The sequence below is a fragment of the Cherax quadricarinatus genome, chromosome 86, assembly GCF_038502225.1.
Source record: "Cherax quadricarinatus isolate ZL_2023a chromosome 86, ASM3850222v1, whole genome shotgun sequence".
Classification (NCBI taxonomy): Eukaryota; Metazoa; Arthropoda; class Malacostraca; order Decapoda; family Parastacidae; genus Cherax; species Cherax quadricarinatus.
The window spans coordinates 6,696,372-6,713,826 of record NC_091377.1 but is presented as its reverse complement, the minus strand read 5'-3'; the positions used below and the strand labels follow the sequence as shown (position 1 = coordinate 6,713,826).

Here is a 17,455-nt window from a genome sequence, read left to right as displayed (position 1 = left end):
TCGGTCCAATTTGGACAATTTACAAAGGCTGAGGGACTGATTACCTCAAACTCCCTCAGATCTTCACCATTCTTCTTTGTATTGGACTGATGAAGCCACTGTTTGACAAAGTGTTTCCACAAGTGTTACACATGCATCTAATTTATTAACCTGAGTAACCTGACTGGCACAAACTATGCAAAAATCAATAATGAAACTGCATAATTCTTAGGAGTTACAGTAATTCATAAAATAGTAAATTATGACCATTTGTTTTCTCTTTCACAGACAGCTCTTTTGGACTGACTTTGGATCCACTCCCAGCATTCGTGTTGCTGGCATGGATGGTCAAAACCAAAGGATGCTATTGAATTATAACATATTAGGGCCAATGGGGTTGGCCATTGATTATCCAACACGTAGACTTTACTGGGCTGATGTCAAGACTAGTAATATTGAAACTGTCAAACTAGATGGTTCTGATAGACACCTGGTGAAACATTTTGCTACTGGTAAGAAAGTTAACATTTCTCTCAGTCTGTGATATTTAATGTTGTAGATAACTGGTTAAGAGAACCAAGAAGTTGCAACACTTGGGTATCTTTATTGTGGAAACATTTTGCCACACAGTGGCTTCATTAGCCCAATACAGAGGAGAATGGTGAAGATCGGAAGTTTGAGGTAATAAGTCCCTCAGCTTGGAGGAACTGATCTTCTGATCTTTAACCATTCTTCTCTGTATTGGACTGAGGAAGCCACTAGCTAGCAAAACATTTCCACAATAAAGACACCCAGGTGTTGCACAAGTGTAATTCATCAACATTTGATGCTGTTTTTACCTGTAATTTTACATTAAACAGTATGGATAGTAGATTTGATCTGGAATGCCATCTTTATCTTCCATACATATTACTGGGATAACTAATTCTCTCTACTAACTTTCAGGTTGCCTGACCTTGTGCTAAAGTAGTAAGATAAACATTTGTGATTTGTCCTCATAATTTAGCATTTAAAAAAGTATTTTTTTTTTTTATTATCACACTGGCCGATTCCCACCAAGGCAGGGTGGCCCGAAAAAGAAAAACTTTCACCATCATTCACTCCATCACTGTCTTGCCAGAAGGGTGCTTTACACTACAGTTTTTAAACTGCAACATTAACACCCCTCCTTCAGAGTGCAGGCACTGTACTTCCCATCTCCAGGACTCGAGTCCGGCATGCCGGTTTCCCTGAATCCCTTCATAAATGTTACTTTGCTCACACTCCAACAGCACGTCAAGTATTAAAAACCATTTGTCTCCATTCACTCCTATCAAACACGCTCACGCATGCCTGCTGGAAGTCCAAGCCCCTCGCACACAAAACCTCCTTTACCCCCTCCCTCCAACCCTTCCTAGGCCGACCCCTACCCCGCCTTCCTTCCACTACAGACTGATACACTCTTGAAGTTATTCTGTTTCGCTCCATTCTCTCTACATGTCCGAACCACCTCAACAACCCTTCCTCAGCCCTCTGGACAACAGTTTTGGTAATCCCGCACCTCCTCCTAACTTCCAAACTACGAATTCTCTGCATTATATTCACACCACACATTGCCCTCAGACATGACATCTCCACTGCCTCCAGCCTTCTCCTCGCTGCAACATTCATCACCCATGCTTCACACCCATATAAGAGCGTTGGTAAAACTATACTCTCATACATTCCCCTCTTTGCCTCCAAGGACAAAGTTCTCTGTCTCCACAGACTCCTAAGTGCACCACTCACTCTTTTTCCCTCATCAATTCTATGATTCACCTCATCTTTCATAGACCCATCCGCTGACACGTCCACTCCCAAATATCTGAATACGTTCACCTCCTCCATACTCTCTCCCTCCAATCTGATATTCAATCTTTCATCACCTAATCTTTTTGTTATCCTCATAACCTTACTCTTTCCTGTATTCACCTTTAATTTTCTTCTTTTGCACACCCTACCAAATTCATCCACCAATCTCTGCAGCTTCTCTTCAGAATCTCCCAAGAGCACAGTGTCATCAGCAAAGAGCAGCTGTGACAACTCCCACTTTGTGTGTGATTCTTTATCTTTTAACTCCACGCCTCTTGCCAAGACCCTCGCATTTACTTCTCTTACAACCCCATCTATAAATATATTAAACAACCACGGTGACATCACACATCCTTGTCTAAGGCCTACTTTTACTGGGAAAAAATTTCCCTCTTTTCTACATACTCTAACTTGAGCCTCACTATCCTCGTAAAAACTCTTCACTGCTTTCAGTAACCTACCTCCTACACCATACACTTGCAACATCTGCCACATTGCCCCCCTATCCACCCTGTCATACGCCTTTTCCAAATCCATAAATGCCACAAAGACCTCTTTAGCCTTATCTAAATACTGTTCACTTATATGTTTCACTGTAAACACCTGGTCCACACACCCCCTACCTTTCCTAAAGCCTCCTTGTTCATCTGCTATCCTATTCTCCGTCTTACTCTTAATTCTTTCAATTATAACTCTACCATACACTTTACCAGGTACACTCAACAGACTTATCCCCCTATAATTTTTGCACTCTCTTTTATCCCCTTTGCCTTTATACAAAGGAACTATGCATGCTCTCTGCCAATCCCTAGGTACCTTACCCTCTTCCATACATTTATTAAATAATTGCACCAACCACTCCAAAACTATATCCCCACCTGCTTTTAACATTTCTATCTTTATCCCATCAATCCCGGCTGCCTTACCCCCTTTCATTTTACCTACTGCCTCACGAACTTCCCCCACACTCACAACTGGCTCTTCCTCACTCCTACAAGATGTTATTCCTCCTTGCCCTATACACGAAATCACAGCTTCCCTATCTTCATCAACATTTAACAATTCCTCAAAATATTCCCTCCATCTTCCCAATACCTCTAACTCTCCATTTAATAACTCTCCTCTCCTATTTTTAACTGACAAATCCATTTGTTCTCTAGGCTTCCTTAACTTGTTAATCTCACTCCAAAACTTTTTCTTATTTTCAACAAAATTTGTTGATAACAGCTCACCCACTCTCTCATTTGCTCTCTTTTTACATTGCTTCACCACTCTCTTAACCTCTCTCTTTTTCTCCATATACTCTTCCCTCCTTGCATCACTTCTACTTTGTAAAAACTTCTCATATGCTAACTTTTTCTCCCTTACTACTCTCTTTACATCATCATTCCACCAATCGCTCCTCTTCCCTCCTGCACCCACTTTCCTGTAACCACAAACTTCTGCTGAACACTCTAACACTACATTTTTAAACCTACCCCATTCCTCTTCGACCCCATTGCCTATGCTCTCATTAGCCCATCTATCCTCCAATAGCTGTTTATTTATTTATTATCACACCGGCCGATTCCCACCAAGGCAGGGTGGCCCGAAAAAGAAAAACTTTCACCATCATTCACTCCATCACTGTCTTGCCAGAAGGGTGCTTTACACTACAGTTTTTAAACTGCAACATTAACACCCCTCCTTCAGAGTGCAGGCACTGTACTTCCCATCTCCAGGACTCAAGTCCGGCCTGCCGGTTTCCCTGAATCCCTTCATAAATGTTACTTTGCTCACACTCCAACAGCACGTCAAGTATTAAAAACCATTTGTCTCCATTCACTCCTATCAAACACGCTCACGCATGCCTGCTGGAAGTCCAAGCCCCTCGCACACAAAACCTCCTTTACCCCCTCCCTCCAACCCTTCCTAGGCCGACCCCTACCCCGCCTTCCTTCCACTACAGACTGATACACTCTTGAAGTCATTCTGTTTCGCTCCATTCTCTCTACATGTCCGAACCACCTCAACAACCCTTCCTCAGCCCTCTGGACAACAGTTTTGGTAATCCCGCACCTCCTCCTAACTTCCAAACTACGAATTCTCTGCATTATATTCACACCACACATTGCCCTCAGACATGACATCTCCACTGCCTCCAGCCTTCTCCTCGCTGCAACATTCATCACCCACGCTTCACACCCATATAAGAGCGTTGGTAAAACTATACTCTCATACATTCCCCTCTTTGCCTCCAAGGACAAAGTTCTTTGTTTCCACAGACTCCTAAGTGCACCACTCACTCTTTTTCCCTCATCAATTCTATGATTCACCTCATCTTTCATAGACCCATCCGCTGACACGTCCACTCCCAAATATCTGAATACGTTCACCTCCTCCATACTCTCTCCCTCCAATCTGATATTCAATCTTTCATCACCTAATCTTTTTGTTATCCTCATAACCTTACTCTTTCCTGTATTCACCTTTAATTTTCTTCTTTTGCACACCCTACCAAATTCATCCACCAATCTCTGCAACTTCTCTTCAGAATCTCCCAAGAGCACAGTGTCATCAGCAAAGAGCAGCTGTGACAACTCCCACTTTGTGTGTGATTCTTTATCTTTTAACTCCACGCCTCTTGCCAAAACCCTCGCATTTACTTCTCTTACAACCCCATCTATAAATATATTAAACAACCACGGTGACATCACACATCCTTGTCTAAGGCCTACTTTTACTGGGAAAAAATTTCCCTCTTTCCTACATACTCTAACTTGAGCCTCACTATCCTCGTAAAAACTCTTCACTGCTTTCAGTAACCTACCTCCTACACCATACACTTGCAACATCTGCCACATTGCCCCCCTATCCACCCTGTCATACGCCTTTTCCAAATCCATAAATGCCACAAAGACCTCTTTAGCCTTATCTAAATACTGTTCACTTATATGTTTCACTGTAAACACCTGGTCCACACACCCCCTACCTTTCCTAAAGCCTCCTTGTTCATCTGCTATCCTATTCTCCGTCTTACTCTTAATTCTTTCAATTATAACTCTACCATACACTTTACCAGGTACACTCAACAGACTTATCCCCCTATAATTTTTGCACTCTCTTTTATCCCCTTTGCCTTTATACAAAGGAACTATGCATGCTCTCTGCCAATCCCTAGGTACCTTACCCTCTTCCATACATTTATTAAATAATTGCACCAACCACTCCAAAACTATATCCCCACCTGCTTTTAACATTTCTATCTTTATCCCATCAATCCCGGCTGCCTTACCCCCTTTCATTTTACCTACTGCCTCACGAACTTCCCCCACACTCACAACTGGCTCTTCCTCACTCCTACAAGATGTTATTCCTCCTTGCCCTATACACGAAATCACAGCTTCCCTATCTTCATCAACATTTAACAATTCCTCAAAATATTCCTTCCATCTTCCCAATACCTCTAACTCTCCATTTAATAACTCTCCTCTCCTATTTTTAACTGACAAATCCATTTGTTCTCTAGGCTTTCTTAACTTGTTAATCTCACTCCAAAACTTTTTCTTATTTTCAACAAAATTTGTTGATAACATCTCACCCACTCTCTCATTTGCTCTCTTTTTACATTGCTTCACCACTCTCTTAACTTCTCTCTTTTTCTCCATATACTCTTCCCTCCTTGCATCACTTCTACTTTGTAAAAACTTCTCATATGCTAACTTTTTCTCCCTTACTACTCTCTTTACATCATCATTCCACCAATCGCTCCTCTTCCCTCCTGCACCCACTTTCCTGTAACCACAAACTTCTGCTGAACACTCTAACACTACATTTTTAAACCTACCCCATACCTCTTCGACCCCATTGCCTATGCTCTCATTAGCCCATCTATCCTCCAATAGCTGTTTATATCTTACCCTAACTGCCTCCTCTTTTAGTTTATAAACCTTCACCTCTCTCTTCCCTGATGCTTCTATTCTCCTTGTATCCCATCTACCTTTTACTCTCAGTATAGCTACAACTAGAAAGTGATCTGATATATCTGTGGCCCCTCTATAAACATGTACATCCTGAAGTCTACTCAACAGTCTTTTATCTACCAATACATAATCCAACAAACTACTGTCATTTCGCCCTACATCATATCGTGTATACTTATTTATCCTCTTTTTCTTAAAATATGTATTACCTATAACTAAACCCCTTTCTATACAAAGTTCAATCAAAGGGCTCCCATTATCATTTACACCTGGCACCCCAAACTTACCTACCACACCCTCTCTAAAAGTTTCTCCTACTTTAGCATTCAAGTCCCCTACCACAATTACTCTCTCACTTGGTTCAAAGGCTCCTATACATTCACTTAACATCTCCCAAAATCTCTCTCTCTCCTCTGCATTCCTCTCTTCTCCAGGTGCATACACGCTTATTATGACCCACTTCTCGCATCCAACCTTTACTTTAATCCACATAATTCTTGAATTTACACATTCATATTCTCTTTTCTCCTTCCATAACTGATCATTTAACATTACTGCTACCCCTTCCTTTGCTCTAACTCTCTCAGATACTCCAGATTTAATCCCATTTATTTCCCCCCACTGAAACTCTCCTACCCCCTTCAGCTTTGTTTCGCTTAGGGCCAGGACATCCAACTTCTTTTCATTCATAACATCAGCAATCATCTGTTTCTTGTCATCCGCACTACATCCACGCACATTTAAGCAACCCAGTTTTATAAAGTTTTTCTTCTTCTCTTTTTTAGTAATTGTATACAGGAGAAGGGGTTACTAGCCCATTGCTCCCGGCATTTTAGTCGCCTCATACGACACGCATGGCTTACGGAGGAAAGATTCTTTTCCACTTCCCCATGGACAATAGAAGAAATAAAAAAGAACAAGAGCTATTTAGAAAAAAGAGAAAAACCTAGATGTATGTATATATATATATGCATGTGCGTGTCTGTGAAGTGTGACCAAAGTGTAAGTAGGAGTAGCAAGATATCCCTGTTATCTTAGCGTGTTTATGAGACAGAAAAAGAAACCAGCAATCCTACCATCATGCAAAACAGTTACAGGTTTTTGTTTCACAGTCATCTGGCAGGACGGTAGTACTTCCCTGGGTGGTTGCTGTCTACCAACCTACTACCTACAGCTGTTTATATCTTACCCTAACTGCCTCCTCTTTTAGTTTATAAACCTTCACCTCTCTCTTCCCTGATGCTTCTATTCTCCTTGTATCCCATCTACCTTTTACTCTCAGTGTAGCTACAACTAGAAAGTGATCTGATATATCTGTGGCCCCTCGATAAACATGTACATCCTGAAGTCTACTCAACAGTCTTTTATCTACTAATACATAATCCAACAAACTACTGTCATTTCGCCCTACATCATATCGTGTATACTTATTTATCCTCTTTTTCTTAAAATATGTATTACCTATAACTAAACCCCTTTCTATACAAAGTTCAATCAAAGGGCTCCCATTATCATTTACACCTGGCACCCCAAACTTACCTACCACACCCTCTCTAAAAGTTTCTCCTACTTTAGCATTCAGGTCCCCTACCACAATTACTCTCTCACTTGGTTCAAAGGCTCCTATACATTCACTTAACATCTCCCATATGCAGCTTCTTATCCAGGCAGGATGTCTTCAAAAAATCACTATCATTCTTATGTGTCAGCTTCTGCACAATAGTAATGTGTCAGCTTCTACACAATAGCAATGCATCAGCTTCTGTAAAAGCTACCACTTGAAATAGATTTGTAAGGTTTTAGGACAATGCCTCTCCCAAACACTGTAACACTTTTAGCCACATCCTAGAATACTATAAATGGCCTTGGGGATATTACAAATCTTTGACTTAGTTTCTCTTTTACTATATGTCATATCTCTGCTTTCCCACACACACTAACCTTTACCTAACTTTCCTTATGAAAATTCATCATACATTTTTAACTAATTTACCAATTTTTTACATTTGCCAGCTTTGCTGCAATGTACCCTTATTATGTCTTAAGCTTAATATTGACACAAGGTATACAAGTGCTTGCATGAACAGGTGAGGGTGTACCTAGCTACCTGGATGTCTTTGAGGATATGATATATTTCATCAGCCACTATACTAATACAGTCTACCGTATGAACAAGTTTGGACTTCGCAATCAAAATATGTCCCGCATCTCGCAGCACTCGATCAAGATATCCGATGTCTTGATAGTTCAGGAGAAGAAGCAAGACACATCTAGTAAGTATGTTATACAGAGTACTCTCTATGGCTTAAGTCTAGAAGGCATACTTTTTTAATGATTCTTAGATATATAACTATAGTATATGTTCAGAATTTGTTGAGAGTATATCACATAGTAACCCATATTTTATTTCAAGTAGTCTACGGCCTCTGTTGTGGAACCCAAATTAGGCCACATTTCATCATTTCATCATACAGTAGTACCTTGACTTCAGAGTTTAATTTGTTCTGTGACCTAGCTCGTAATAACTCAATTTGCTCGTATATCAAATCAGTTTTCATCATTGAAATTAATTGAAATGCTTTTAATCCATTCCAGCCTCCAAAACACCGCCCCAATTGTTATTGTTACAGGTTATTAAATAAGAAAAATGTATTTATAAATAAGAAATATTGTATAGTCCACCCACCACTATCTCTACTACACCCATCACCCTCACTACTCCACACACCATTATCATTACTCCATCCACCATTATCACTACTCAATCCACCACCCTCACTACTCCACCTACCACTATCAGTATTCCATCCACCACCACCACAACTCCACCCACAACCATGACTACTCCACCCACCACCATCACTACTCCTCCCACCACTATCAGTACTTAACCCACCACTATCAGTACTCCACCACCATCACTACTCCACCCACCACCATGACTACTCCACCCACCACTATCAGTATTCCACCCACCTTAATTAATGTTTCTGGAAAAACTTTGAGTGTTGAAATGGAGGTACCTCTTCCCTGGATATATACAAGAATGAAACAAGGGATGAGGTGCCTCACTACAATCTGGGATTATTGTGGGAGTATTATCCTTTCAATTATTTCTTGGAAGAGCATGTTGGATGGGACGAAGTACCTGACATTCCTCTGGGTACAGAGTTGGATTTGACTTCAAATATGCTGCCATTTAGTGGCAGCATATCTGAAGCTCGCTCTTAACTTGGATTTTGGCTTGCAACAAAGCAAAAAATCGACCGAGTGATGGCTCGTAACCCAGAAAACTCGTAAGTTGAGGCACTCGTAAGTCAAGGTACCACTGTATTTATAATTCACTCTATGAGAAATGCACAACAAATCTTGTTTAGGATGGTAAGTATTGCAGACAGATGCAGGAGGGCACCATTTGTACGGACGGCTGTTTGGTTCCCTACCCCATCGGCGGGTGGAAATGAGCATTTTTTTTATTGAATGCATCTAAAATGTCTGATAATGCATTTACACTATCATATATTAAGTGCTCAGTATAGCTAGGTATAAAAATAATAGATAAAAAGGTACAATAAATATGCGGTACATACAATGCTTACTTTAAAATATGGCACCAATCGCCCTTCCCTTACACAGCTGTTGTGTGAAAATGGTGGAAAAGCAGTAAAAGCACCGAACATAATGAATAATTGGTCAGTTGAAAGCCAACAAAAACATGGAACACCAAAAAGAGGATGCCAGATACATGGAGTCCTCCTGTATTAGGTACACTGCATTTAAACCATGGGGGTATTGTGTCCAGCAAACTTGGGTTACTGCTCTCTAACGTAAGGCTTCTTGCCTCTGTTTTTTCAAACATCAATCTTATGTTGAGGTGCACTAGGGGTTGAGGGTGTGCTGGTGGCTGCAAGTTAGAAGATGGCAAGAATTGTGTCTAAGTTTTGAAAATAAAATTTTATTATCTAATGTAATTGAAGAGAGGAGCTCAGTTGATTAATAGTGAAAGTATTTACTGTATGATGTTCGACTGGTTTTGGGTTGGGTATAAGAATATTACAGAGGGGTAGTATATAATGATGTATGTAGGTATCTCCAAATTCCTAATGTAAAGGTATATATTTTTCTAGGAGTTTTATAATGAATAACACTACTTATATATGAGTATTGCAACCTTCATTGAATGCAACTACCAAGTCTGCCCTCTAGTCATAGTACACTTGAAAATTTTTTCTTAGGGATTCAAAGACCATTATAATAAAGCTGAACATTTCAGATGCCTCTTCAACACTGTTAATCCAGTAGATGAACATTTATATTATGTAATTGTTAGAATGAAAATTATACTTCTTATTGCAATTTACCAGTGTTCAACGTTGCACTTTGTGTAATATTTTTTTTTTTATTTTTGGTAGTGTACAACCCATGTGAGAGGAACCCCTGTGATTCCAATGCCATATGTCTTATATCTGGGCCAAAGAACTATACATGCCTTTGTCCAGATGGCATGACACAAGAAATTGTGAAAGGTATGTTGATTTATTATGAATTTTGAATTTTGAGCTAGCACTGTGTTGTCATTCCTGCTGTGCTCATTGTATATATAGTCTAGTCATAATAATATAAAAAATTGCACATATATTATTTATGTATTCTCCATGGAGGAGTGGAACAGAATTCTTCCTCCGTAAGCCATGCGTGTTGTAAGAGGCAACTAAAATGCTGGGAGTAAGGGGCTAGTAACCCCTTCTCCTGTATACATTACTAAATTTAAAAGGAGAAATTTCTGTTTTTCCTTTTGGGCCACCCCGCCTCGGTGGGATACAGCCGGTGCTTTGAAAGAAAGAAAGAAAGACTTTTTATATATACGTATAAGGAATTATATACAGCTTTACTGAACACACATAAAAATGTTTGAAAAATGCTGTAAACCACAATATTAATCTTATTATATATAAAAAAATATCTGACGAGTGCTCTTGATGTTATAGGTGTGAAGAAATGCCATGTACAACTTTCAACAGAAGCTCAGTGTCCCTTGTTTTGCCATAAGGGAGAGTGCATACAAACTCCTAAGGGTCCTCGCTGCCAGTGTCAGCCTATGTACCAGGGAACCAACTGTGAAAAATATAGGTAAGAGCAGAATTTGTCTGTTTTATTACATGCACACTTGTTATTTAGATATGTACATTCAGGTAATAGGTTGGTATAGACAGAAACTGGCCAGGGAGGTACTATATCCTGTGAAATGAGAACCTATTAATTTTCTTTGCACTCTGGCAAGATTGCTGAAATTTTTTGTCAGTTTCATGAACAAGGTAAATCTTCAATAAACAAGTATGTTAAGCCTTGTAAACTACTTACATTCATTATATGTATATTTTTAATTTTCATGTGTGCTTCTTAATGGCTCTACAGTATTTCATTTTCAACCTAGGAGGCCTGGTCTGAGACAGGATTGTGATGAAGTTAATCACCTTAACTACTAATATAACAGCCACTAGAATAGCAGATGTGTATGTGTAAAACCATACAAACATTGGCAATAAAACTAGGAATGTTAGATAAAGTTTATGGAAAGCTAAAGTTTTGGATGTTATCTTAAGTGTAAAATTTTACTAGTAGTTATATCATTCCAACACATTCACAAGAATAGGTAGTAGGTTGGTAGACAGCAACCGCCCAGGGAGGTACTACCGTCCTGCCAAGTGAGTGTAAAACGAAAGCCTGTAATTGTTTTACATGATGGTAGGATTGCTGGTGTCCTTTTTTCTGTCTCATAAACATGCAAGATTTCAGGTATGTCTTGCTACTTCTACTTACACTTAGGTCACACTGCACATACATGTACAAGCATATATATACACACCTCTCTGGATTTTCTTCTATTTTCTTTCTAGTTATTATTCTTGTTTATTTCCTCTTATCTCCATGGGAAAGTGGAACAGAATTCTTCCTCCATAAGCCATGCGTGTTGTAAGAGGCGACCAAAATGCCGGGAGCAAGGGGCTAGTAAACTCTTCTCCTGTATATATTACTAAATGTAAAAGGAGAAACTTTCATTTTTCCTTTTAGGCCACCCGGCCTCGGTGGGATATGGCCGATGTGTTGAAAGAAAGAAGAAAGAAACATGCAAGATTTCAGGTACATCTTGCTACTTCTACTTACACTTAGGTCACACTACACATACATGTATAAGCATATATATACACACCCCTCTGGATTTTCTTCTATTTTCTTTCTAGTTCTTGTTCTTGTTTATTTCCTCTTATCTCCATGGGGAAGTGGAACAGAATTCTTCCTTTGTAAGCCATGCGTGTTGTAAGAGGCGACTAAAATGCCAGGAGCAAGGGGCTAGTAACCCCTTCTCCTATATAAATTATTACATTTAAAAAGAGAAACTTTCATTTTTCTTTTTGGGCCACCTTGCCTCGGTGGGATACAGCCGGTTTGTTGAAAAAAGAAAAAAAACATTCACAAGAATTTGTGGACTTGTGTTTACAGTGGTTTAAGACATTCATAAACCTTCATTTTTTTTAGGCCAAATTTTACTTCCTGTTTATTGTGATGTAACAAGAATGGGAAGTACAATGCCTGCACTCTAAAGGAGGGGTTTGGGATACTGGCAGTTTGGAGAGATACGTTGTGTTTTTATACATATATACTTCTAAACTGTTGTATTCTGAGCACCTCTGCAAAAACAGTGATTATGTGTGAGTGAGGTGAAAATGTTGAATGATGATGAAAGTATTTTCTTTTTGGGGATTTTCTTTCTCTTTGGGTCACCCTGCCTTGGTGGGAGACGGCCGACTTGTTGATTTTTTTTTTTTTTTTTTTTTTTTTTAAAAAAATGGCCGTATCCCACCAAGGCAGGGTGGCCCAAAAAGAAAAACAAAAGTTTCTCATTTTAAATTTAGTAATTTATACAGGAGAAGGGGTTACTAGCCCCTTGCTCCCAGCATTTTAGTCACCTCTTACAACACGCAAGGCTTACGGAGAAAGAATTCTGTTCCACTTCCCCATGGAGATAAGAGGAAATAAACAAGAACAAGAACTAGAAAGAAAATAGAAGAAAACCCAGAGGGGTGTGTATATATACGCTTGTACATGTATGTGTAGTGTGACCTAAGTGTAAGTAGAAGTAGCAAGACGTACCTGAAATCTTGCATGTTTAAGAGACAGAAAAAAAACACCAGCAATCCTACCATCATGTAAAACAATTACAGGCTTCAGTTTTACACTCACTCGGCAAGACGGTAGTACCTCCCTGGGTGGTTGCTGTCTACCAACTTACTACCTACATAGATTTTATATATAATAATAATAATAATAATAAGAAGAAGAACCTGATCCCTGGACTGTAATAAGGACCTGAGCCCTGACTGTAATGTTAGTACACTTCTGGCAAAGCAGTGATGGAATGAGTAATGGTGAATGTGTTTCCTCATTTAAGTCACCCTGCCTTGGCAGGAAATGGCTACTGAGGTAACAAAAAAATAATAATAATTTTTTAAATACAACAGTGGTGCTATACCATTTTGTTATAATTTTATCCAAGAAAGAAACACATTCATTTTCATTCATTCAGTCACTGTCTTGCCATAAGTGCACCCATTCAAAGTATTATTATTATTATTATTATTATTATTATTATTATTATTATTATTATTATTATTAATATTAATAAACCCATCCATAATTACTTTTTTTTTTATTTCAGAGAGTAAAAAATTTAAGCACATGAAAGACTTAGTTTCTGTATTATTTTTTTAGGTGCTCTGGTTACTGTAAAAACAATGGCCAGTGTATTGGTGAATCAGAGAGTGGTGAGGTAGCAGGTGTGCCCTTCTTGCGCTGTATATGTGGTCCTAAATGGAAAGGAGAGAGATGCGAGATTCCTGTGAAGACTTGCGATGACTTCTGCCAAAATAATGGTTCGTGCAAGCAGACCAAAGATAATGTTCCCTACTGCACTTGTCCCAGAAAATTTACCGGTATGTACTGATTTAGTGACATTTTAATTTTCTGTTTAAAAACAAAATATAGGTTTTTTATCTTTGATTTTGCCCATACTTCACCAGCAAATAAAATTCCATGGACTACTGCTTTTTTTTTTTCCAACATTTTGGCCTTCTCCTACTGAGGAAAGGTAACCCGAAAAAGACACACTTTCACCATCATTCACATTATCACTGTCTTGCCAGAGGCATGCAGATATGACAATTCAGTTGTCCCTCCAAACAGCAAATATTCCCACATCTCCTTCAGAGTGCAGACACTGTACTTCCCACCTCCAAGGCTGAAGTCTGGCTAACCAGTTTCCTAAATCCCTTCACAAAATGTTACCTTGCTCATATCCCAACAGCTCATCACGTCCCACAAACCATTTGCCTCCACTCACTCGCCTGCTGGATGTCCAGGCCCTTCACACACAAAACTTCCATTACAGTATAATTTCCATCCATTAATCATTATCTAAAAATGGGAGGGTAGTAACGGGCAGGAGGTTCTGCACCCACATCACTTAATTATAAACCATATGCTAGTTATGTAGCAGGCGCTAAGATAACAGGGATATCTTGCTACTCCTACTTACACTTTGGTCACACTTCATAGACACGCACATGCATATATATATATATACATACATCTAGGTTTTTCTCCTTTTTCTAAATAGCTCTTGTTCTTTTTATTTCTTCTATTGTCCATGGGGAAGTGGAAAAGAATCTTTCCTCCGTAAGCCATGCGTGTCGTATGAGGCGACTAAAATGCCGGGAGCAATGGGCTAGTAACCCCTTCTCCTGTATACAATTACTAAAAAAAGAGAAGAAGAAAAACTTTATAAAACTGGGTTGCTTAAATGTGCGTGGATGTAGTGCGGATGACAAGAAACAGATGATTGCTGATGTTATGAATGAAAAGAAGTTGGATGTCCTGGCCCTAAGCGAAACAAAGCTGAAGGGGGTAGGAGAGTTTCAGTGGGGGGAAATAAATGGGATTAAATCTGGAGTATCTGAGAGAGTTAGAGCAAAGGAAGGGGTAGCAGTAATGTTAAATGATCAGTTATGGAAGGAGAAAAGAGAATATGAATGTGTAAATTCAAGAATTATGTGGATTAAAGTAAAGGTTGGATGCGAGAAGTGGGTCATAATAAGCGTGTATGCACCTGGAGAAGAGAGGAATGCAGAGGAGAGAGAGAGATTTTGGGAGATGTTAAGTGAATGTATAGGAGCCTTTGAACCAAGTGAGAGAGTAATTGTGGTAGGGGACTTGAATGCTAAAGTAGGAGAAACTTTTAGAGAGGGTGTGGTAGGTAAGTTTGGGGTGCCAGGTGTAAATGATAATGGGAGCCCTTTGATTGAACTTTGTATAGAAAGGGGTTTAGTTATAGGTAATACATATTTTAAGAAAAAGAGGATAAATAAGTATACACGATATGATGTAGGGCGAAATGACAGTAGTTTGTTGGATTATGTATTGGTAGATAAAAGACTGTTGAGTAGACTTCAGGATGTACATGTTTATAGAGGGGCCACAGATATATCAGATCACTTTCTAGTTGTAGCTACACTGAGAGTAAAAGGTAGATGGGATACAAGGAGAATAGAAGCATCAGGGAAGAGAGAGGTAAAGGTTTATAAACTAAAAGAGGAGGCAGTTAGGGTAAGATATAAACAGCTATTGGAGGATAGATGGGCTAATGAGAGCATAGGCAATGGGGTCGAAGAGGTATGGGGTAGGTTTAAAAATGTAGTGTTAGAGTGTTCAGCAGAAGTTTGTGGTTACAGGAAAGTGGGTGCAGGAGGGAAGAGGAGCGATTGGTGGAATGATGATGTAAAGAGAGTAGTAAGGGAGAAAAAGTTAGCATATGAGAAGTTTTTACAAAGTAGAAGTGATGCAAGGAGGGAAGAGTATATGGAGAAAAAGAGAGAAGTTAAGAGAGTGGTGAAGCAATGTAAAAAGAGAGCAAATGAGAGAGTGGGTGAGATGTTATCAACAAATTTTGTTGAAAATAAGAAAAAGTTTTGGAGTGAGATTAACAAGTTAAGAAAGCCTAGAGAACAAATGGATTTGTCAGTTAAAAATAGGAGAGGAGAGTTAGCGTGTTTCCAATTTACCTTCATTATAATGAACCTCATCATAGGTGTGTTAATAGTTATTCTTTCTTTTTTGTTAACCTTTTTTGTTAACCTAGAAAGGGATAGGAGGAAATTTTTGTTAGGCAGAAAATAGTTTAAGTGAATTGCATTTTACTGTAGGAGGCTGTATTATAACTTGAGGTGAAGAATGGGACAGTAAAATTCTGTATCTAATTACTGTTCATTTTTTAGTGATAAAATATAAAAAATTGTACTCCTCAGAGATGGGTCCATTGTTTAGCGGAGGTCATACTGGTGTTATGTTCTCCATTTTATGAGTGCATAAATAATATGAAAAATTTCAAGAAAAGTAGTCAGGATATATGACCATGATTTTTGGTTATACAGTAGTCCCCCTGTATCCTCAGGGATATGTTCCTAGACCTACCATGGATAATAGCAGACCCTATATATATGTTGTTTTTCATTTATATACATGCCTATGATAAAGTTTAATTGATAAATTACATACAGTAAGTTGAGAATAGCACTTTTTCACTGATGGGAAGCTCTTCATGGCTTCTCGTAACCCTTAAACGGTCCAAACGTATATATACATTTTTTCAACATCTGAAAGTATGTAAAAAAATGTAGATCTTTTTTTTGTTGTTTTACATGTGAAAATGTGTAAAAAAAAACTTTTATCTACATTTTTTTTGTTGTATTTGAAAATATGTAAAAAAAAGTAGATCTACTTTTGTAGCACAACGAATTTGAATGTCGATCTGTTTGGACCATTTAAGGGTTAAGCTTTGAAGAACATCAGCATCACTACTTTTGCACTTTGGGGCCATTATTAAGCAAAATTAAGGATTATTTTGGGGCCTCAGTGAATCGTGGATAACCGAAACCGTGGAATTGAATCCGTGGATATGGGGGTTCTGCTGTAATTGGGGTGAGGAATTGTGATGGTCCCTAGGCTGTCACAACTCCCTAGGCTATTACACTCTTTCAATCCAATGATACTTACAACTTCCTGGGCTGGGACAATCCTTCAGTCCATCAATATTCAACTGCCAGGGTATAGAAGATTCTTTTTAGTAATTTATTAAAACCTGTTATTGTACTGGTACTTGTTATTATACTGGTACTTCCCAGTGTATATTTACCAAGATTTTATATATACAAACAAGGAAAGGGAGTGGTGGGAGGGAAGAAAAGAGGTACAGTAAGGCTCTGTCTGACACACGCAACAGGATAGCAGAGGCAAGGCATTCTCTCACAAGTCCCAGGAATGACAAATGCTGAAAAAAAAGTTTGTCAGTGACAGCTAACAGTGTTAGCTGTGTGAGTGGGAAGTGCGTAGATGTCAAGGATGGTCCTAGTTTTTTTGAGGCTATTCAAAATTACATTCTGTCAATGGTTGTTAGACAGGGATCCACTGTATATATCACCTAGAGTGGCTGCAATGCTCAAACCACTACATTTGTTATCATCCAGATACAGTTTAAGGTCTAATGGTAAACATTATTTGAACCATTAAAATGTATTTTACACATTTATGATGGTGCTTGACTTGATATAATACTCACTGCCTTGATTTATTTC

General features: G+C 38.9%; 1 protein-coding gene across 1 annotated transcript in view; it reads left to right on the top strand.

Annotated features, from left to right (window-relative positions):
• The window catches only part of LRP1 (LDL receptor protein 1), a 340,609-nt gene that overhangs the window by 279,790 nt on the left and 43,364 nt on the right, over positions 1-17,455 (top strand). The window contains exons 63-67 of the mRNA XM_070103701.1: positions 268-491; positions 7,859-8,044; positions 10,184-10,297; positions 10,760-10,901; positions 13,542-13,762. Coding sequence (XP_069959802.1) covers positions 268-491; positions 7,859-8,044; positions 10,184-10,297; positions 10,760-10,901; positions 13,542-13,762 — 887 coding nt within the window. The remainder of the gene's footprint in view (positions 1-267; positions 492-7,858; positions 8,045-10,183; positions 10,298-10,759; positions 10,902-13,541; positions 13,763-17,455) is intronic.